Source organism: Plectrocnemia conspersa, unplaced genomic scaffold (genome assembly GCF_051122295.1).
Source record: "Plectrocnemia conspersa isolate PC_06_02 unplaced genomic scaffold, ASM5112229v1 ptg000014l, whole genome shotgun sequence".
Classification (NCBI taxonomy): domain Eukaryota; kingdom Metazoa; phylum Arthropoda; class Insecta; order Trichoptera; family Polycentropodidae; genus Plectrocnemia; species Plectrocnemia conspersa.
The window spans coordinates 23,590,001-23,596,667 of record NW_028277178.1 but is presented as its reverse complement, the minus strand read 5'-3'; the positions used below and the strand labels follow the sequence as shown (position 1 = coordinate 23,596,667).

General features: G+C 33.6%; 2 protein-coding genes across 2 annotated transcripts in view; one reads left to right on the top strand and one right to left on the bottom strand.

Annotated features, from left to right (window-relative positions):
* Positions 1–1,044, bottom strand: Rpe (ribulose-phosphate 3-epimerase). The gene is made up of 3 exons (XM_088204083.1): positions 673–1,044; positions 242–463; positions 1–177 (listed from the first exon to the last, which is right to left on the bottom strand). The coding sequence occupies exons 1-3, from the start codon at positions 1,006–1,008 to the stop codon at positions 70–72; spliced, it is 666 nt and encodes a 221-aa protein (XP_088060209.1). The 5' UTR covers positions 1,009–1,044; the 3' UTR covers positions 1–69.
* Positions 1,045–3,710: 2,666 nt separating this feature from the next.
* The window catches only part of LOC148226557 (BTB/POZ domain-containing protein 3-like), a 4,272-nt gene continuing 1,315 nt past the window's right edge, over positions 3,711–6,667 (top strand). Inside the window, exons 1-3 of the mRNA XM_088204082.1 lie at positions 3,711–3,789; positions 5,826–6,076; positions 6,146–6,350. Coding sequence (XP_088060208.1) covers positions 5,826–6,076; positions 6,146–6,350 — 456 coding nt within the window. The 5' untranslated portion in view covers positions 3,711–3,789. The remainder of the gene's footprint in view (positions 3,790–5,825; positions 6,077–6,145; positions 6,351–6,667) is intronic.

Sequence of the window (6,667 nt, the reverse complement as noted above, 5' to 3'; positions counted from 1 at the left end):
TTAAAAAATAATATTGTATTATCAAAAATTACAATTACGATAACGGAATGTCTAAATATTTATAGTGTTCTAATTTAGAGCAAAGCGCTCCACGGAATTTTTCAAGCTTGCTATCACCGACGCTGGATCAGATGCGTTGACTACGGCGGTTCCGGAGACTATGATGTTGGCGCCAGCCTAGAATGTAAAACATACATAAGTAGTGTGTAAACATGGGATAAGGTTAACTGCAATTACTTACTTCTGCACAGCAATCGATCGTTGAAGGACCAACTCCTCCATCTACTTCGATGTCTAACAATGGATATTGGCTCCGAAGCCATTTAACTTTCTCCATTTGATCTTGCATAAACTTTTGCCCTCCAAATCCCGGCTCTACTGTCATTACGAGTACTAAATCAGCCATCGATATATATTTTTCAATTACAGATACATCTGTTCCAGGCTTTAGAGCGATACCCACCTAAAATGAAGCAAATTTTGTACAATCCAATACATTGTAGCCTCAAATTCCAAAAATATTTTATTTTACTATAATTTTATTGTTTGTGCATTACTGTTGGTCAGGACAGTGAACGAATCCTTTTCGTTATGAGTGGTGAAAAAACACTTGTTTTCAACACAAGTCTTTCATTTTCAGTTTATAATTATATTTGATAATTACGTAAATACCTTCATCCCGGTTTCTCTGACTCTGCGGCAAACGGCCGCCACGTCCTCGACGGGTTCTACGTGGAACGTGTACCGATTCACTCCCGCGTCGGCCATGCTTACAATCCACTGACTGGGGTTAGAGACCATCATGTGAGCTTCGAAGAATCGGTCGGGCAAAGAAGCCCTCATGCATCGGATTAGCGGCGCGCCGAAAGTTAGGTTAGGTACGAAGTGTCCGTCCATAACGTCCAGGTGGAGGAAGTCCGCACCGGCGCCGAAAAGACGAGCGCCTTCATCTCCGACTTTCGACAGGTCCGCATTTATAACCGACGGTCCGATTCGGCAGCGCGGCATTTTCGTTTCGTTGCGTTTGACGTTTTGCTTCAGCACGTTTGACGTTCAGCCTTAACGCGTTCGGCTTTGACCATGTTTATTAAATATTCACAAAAATAAATTCTCTACATATACATCTGTTTAGCCGTGGGGCCCCCGAATATTAAACAAAACTTTGTATTTGAAACTGAAACTCAAAATAATAATCGTATATAAATATAAAACAAACACAATTTTAACAATTTTTAATAATATTCCTGACAATCTGTTCATCTGGATCAATGGATAACTACTAGGTACTAATCCAGCCCTGTCAGTATCGTCAATGTATAATAACAATAATACAATACATAGTAAAACCTATAATAAAAGTGTAGTAATGTAATAGAAAAAAACGAAAAATTTAGAAAATTAGAAAAAAAAATATTAAATATTATGTTTATCATTACCTCTTCCAAATATATTACCTATATATTTCTACATTAGAATAGATAGATTCAATATAAAAGTTTTTTTGCAATAAAATAATATTTTTATTTACATAATATATAGCAAAAACATAAAATGACACATAGCAAAAAAAAACAAAAAGTGAAGCAAGAAAAATATATGTATATAACCCTAAAAAATTACAACTTTAGAAATAATATTCAATAAATAGATAAAAATTAGAATACCTCATTAAATGAGGTATCTAATAACGATCAATTGTTGTCATTCAATAAAACAGCCATTGATGGTTGAAGTTTTGTCAAGTTAAATTTTATTTTACAAGTTAGACCCAATCACCACTAATTTTGACGTCCTATCGTTAGTTTTTTCTTTTTTGTGTGGATGTTGCCAAAATCTGATGGGAATCTTTTGGATGTAGCCAAAGAGGGAGAAATTGAAAAAATATTTTCGATATAGCAAATAATACTTGGAAAAATAATATTCATTTGGCGACGGGTGGCAATTAGACACAGATTGAGCCGCACGAATTTTGTCGTAATAAATCTACATAAATACATATAAATAGTCCCTCTACAGTCCTTTTTACCACTTTAAATGTAGTATATATTTAGAGCTTTTTCATATTGAATCTTAAACCCATATATTTTCCTTTTATTTATATTGAGCAAAATTTGACAATTTTCTAGCTCATGGCTGGTCCAAGGGGCGTACGTATAACACCGGTATAATAACTTGTTTATTTAGCATTTTTTGTCTTGTTATTTTTGTTGTTTTTGCTAAAGATCAGTTTTAGGGCCGCAATGGCAGCAAGCTATTTGGGCTTAAGCTTAAGGTTTTATGTGGGATGACTGCGTTGAAGTAAATTCGGTGATGAAGTTATGAGTGGCTCTGATATTTCGATTATATATTTTGATCTTTTTCTTCACTAAATCTTTCAATAAGTTTTAGAATAGTTTTACGAGTTGTTTTGTTGTCATTAAATGATGAAGGGTTGAATAAATATTTTAGTGTATCAGTTAAATCTGTTCAACTTCGTTTTTCTACGTGTTTTCGTAGAGAAATTAATAAATCTTTGCCTAAGACTTAAGGTAGATCAATTGTCTGAAATTGAATTCAAAAAATTGCGTCAGCTGAGCACAAGTTGGTATCATGTCGACAGAGTGCTTCGTCTGCTAATTTTAGAAGTTTTAATACTTGTATAATTTCTTCAATTTTCATCTATTTCATTAAATATCACCGAAAATTTTTTTATATCTATTAGAGTTTTTGTATACAAGTTTTTAAAAATAAAAAGCATTGCAGCATATAATAAAGACTGTTCCATCTGGTTTGTCAGTCTAATATAAATGAAAGTTCTTTTCCATGCTCGTTTTTTACATATTTTTGTAGAATAGAATCATTTTTAGTTGGTGATCTTGTAAATATTGCTACGAATTTTCTGACTCTATTTACTATATCGTTGATGCGGGGATTTTCAGATGAAACTATATTTTCAGATTCAGAATAATTCGATTGTGCTTGATAAATCAATCAATCCCGAAAATTTCGGGATTATGTTTTATAATCCTGGGACTCATCGGGTATTGAAAATCGTTGGGGATCCCGGGATTGGAATCCCTAGAGCCGACTGATTGTCAAACCGGGATATTCCCGAAAGCTGTAAGATGGCGTTCGCAAACGCATATAACAGACGAAACGGGCGTCAGCAATGTTATATAAAAAATTGTATCAATTTAAGAACAAATTCTTTATTGTGTTAAATATTATTTATGTTGTGGCTGCCAACAACGTATTCCGTTCAAACTTTGCGACCACCCATTTTTACCTAAAGCCCAACACAAAAATGTTGACAGTATGCGAAACAGTCGACTATGCGGAACAGTTTACTTTCAACCAAGTACTGCAATGTTTGTATCTAAAAATGTGTCAATATGTTTTTTATATATTTTTTTAATTTCTAAATTACCATAATTTTCCTATTTTTTTCCGCTGTTTAGTCTAACCCAAAACCTAAATATTAATTAATCTTATTTTAATAATAATTTCAATTCATTTATAAACTTATAACACGATATAGCTGGGGGGAAGAATATAATATCGAATTAATTATTTTGTTTTATGCTCTGAATTTCGGGATATTCCCAAATTGAAGATAATTCAGAGCGACTGGCAATCTAGAAGCGATACTATCGCCGCGTTGTGGTAAAAGGTGGAAACTTGATGTTAGAAAAGGACAGAAGTATTTGTTCGTATTAGGAAACGAAAGAGACAGAGAATTCGATCTTTCATTGCGAGCTCTAGAGGGCTTGAAGGCGTATTTTGAACGGTGCTCTCGATCTACAACTCGCGGTATTGTATTTAATCTTAGTTTTCTACCATTTCAACTGTAATATAATCATAATTAATTACGATTCTTTCATTTCTGCTATTTTAAACTTACTTAAATCTTATTTTACACCATAATTTTAAATTCTTATGATGCGAGTATTCCATACAAAATATCGGCAAAGAATACTTATTTATCACTCGCGTTAGATTAAATGGAGCAATTATCGTAAATAAATAAAAACTTGTATAGCTTACATATTTGGTTATAAAAGTTTCACGAATTAAATAAATTTACAAACATTTGCAGTTTATTTTCATATATATGTAATTATTCTAAAGATTTTTCTTTTTATTACATCTACAAAAGTTATTACTAGGTTAAACATGTAAGTAATTAAGAAACTTGACGGATCTATAAAATCAGAATTTATAAATTTAATGCTAGATTTTATTTTAAATTGTTGTTCTTAAAGATCGTGAGTAAACAATGTACAGAAACAACACAAAAGGATGTAGATAGATATATTGATGTTCGATTAGTTGGTTAGCTTTAAAGTTGTCAAGTTTACTTTAAGTTTTAGGGTGCGCAGCCCTAGGGGTGGTTGACCTCGCACCTAATGAGACTTCGGTGAATCCTATTAGATTGTTTATTAAGTTATAATTACAATTTTGACTATGGACGATTACGGCGTGACGTTTCTCGCAGTGAAGGTGTGCAGGTGATGATGTCTCAGGGCTCTGGCTGTGTGCAGCGAGTGTCAGGTGTGATCTTCAGGTCTGTCGGTGAGGGCGCGTGGGTGGTTCCTCCGGATGGCTGCTGGTAGATCTTGGCTCTCCGGTCGTCTGCTTTGCTGGCTCTGCTGTCTGTTGACTTCTCTTGTCTCTTGTCTGTCCTCTCCTCGTCAGAGTCCGGGCTTATATCCTTTAGGGGGATGCACGCTAGCTGCCAATCACGATTGTGCATCGATCTCCTAGCCAATCGCTGCAGTAGCTTCTTAGAATTCGAGAAATCGGATGTGTGTTTCCAAAGCCAGTTTTTTGCTTGACTCCAGACTTTCGAATTCTAAGGAAAGGGTTTGCATTGTGGTGATTGATTGCGTCCATACCGTTTTGTCACAAAAGGGATTCTCTTAACAACCCGTGTTGTGTGGTCAAAAGAAATCCCTATTGTGCCATGTTTGTCTCATTGTTAATGAATGAACGTTTTTGGTCACGGTCATTAACAATGAGACCATCGCCCTTCTAAATGTGTGGTCGCCACAAAGTCATTACAATTAAGTAATAGTAATATCGAGATTCATCTTATTTTTTTCTATTTTTCATATTATTTAATCCATGTACGCTTTCGTTCTTGAAAGTCTTGTGGGGAAAATTCTGAAGTTATTTTATAATGTCGCTTTTGCCAACTTTTTATGATTACTTGTTTTTTTTTTTTTTTTGAGATATGATGTTTTTAAAACATAATGGTGAGAGAAAAGAGATGTAAAGACATTTTTAACATTCATATCATTATTTATTTAAGTAAAAATAAGTAATATTATAAAATAGCATTTAATGAAAATGTAATATATTGAATGCTGTTAAGTAATTTTCGACAATGAAAGAATATTTGACTAAAAATATAATTTCGACATTAAGGCAATTTTTAAACTTAAGAACTATTTTTTTTAGTTTTTGGTAATTGCACACACTTTTTGCAGCTCAACAACAGTAAAAAAATAATATAATAGGTTAAAACAATAAAAATCAATTTATTGCTAGAATTCAAACTTAGGATGGTACACATTATAACAGATTTCAGATCCAAACTACAAAATGCAAAAGATTAATTAGAACACCTAGCGTAATTTGCACCAGTACACAGTCTTCTTACGAGTTAAAAGTATCCTAGATTTTTCCTTACATGCCAGAATACCGACCCATAGTGTAATGATGATAGATATTGCTGTTAGTAAACTGACCTTTAAAGTTTCAGACATGTATGTGTCACTTCTTTAGGCCGGTTTACTGACCTATAGGGTCCAAAGGGTTAACATCTTTTATTTTGATAATTTCAGATGGCAGATTGGCAAATTAATTGTGAGAATTTGAGTCAGAGAGGAAAGCAGTTGTTGTATTCCGATACATTAGCAGACTGCGCATTCGTTATGAGTTCGGCTCAAAATGCAATAACTATAAAAAGCCACAAGTTTTTTCTTGCAATCGCTTCCCCCGTCTTCGAGAGGATGTTTTATGGGAGCACTCCAGAGAACGACGATCCCATTCCCATCTCGGACCTGCAACCGGAAGTGTTTAAAGCTTTATTAGAGTATGCTTAACCTAATATTTTTATACATTACTACGCATTTTAATATCATGATTTCATTTCTTATTGCAGATTCATATACACCGATTCTGTAATGATTAATTCTTGCGACGAGGCCTGCAAGTTGTACTATGCTGCTAAAAAGTACATTTTACCTCATTTGATCACAAAATGCATTGACTATTTGATTTTAAACCTTAACCCGGTGAACGTTTGCAGTGCTTACGAATTTGCCAAAATGTTTGATTTGCAAACCTTGATGGATAAGTGCTTGGTAGTATGTATAGTATTTTTCTTATTTTATTTAATTATTTTGAAATATGTAAAGTTCGCGTTCTCCTATTCCGCCCGAATATTATGTACATATTACGTATATAATAAAAATCCCCATGTATTTTTCTTCAATAGTCTTACTTTGTATTGCTGCACTTTTGATTTATATCATTAAGAAAAACAAAGTAAATCAAAGTTTTATCATTTAAACTGGTTGAAATAATCTACTTGATGCTTGCAATTTTTGTACTATTGGAGGCTGTGTTTTCTTTCAGTGAACAAGTGTGCCGATCTGTATTCATAAGATAAGCCAACTCATTT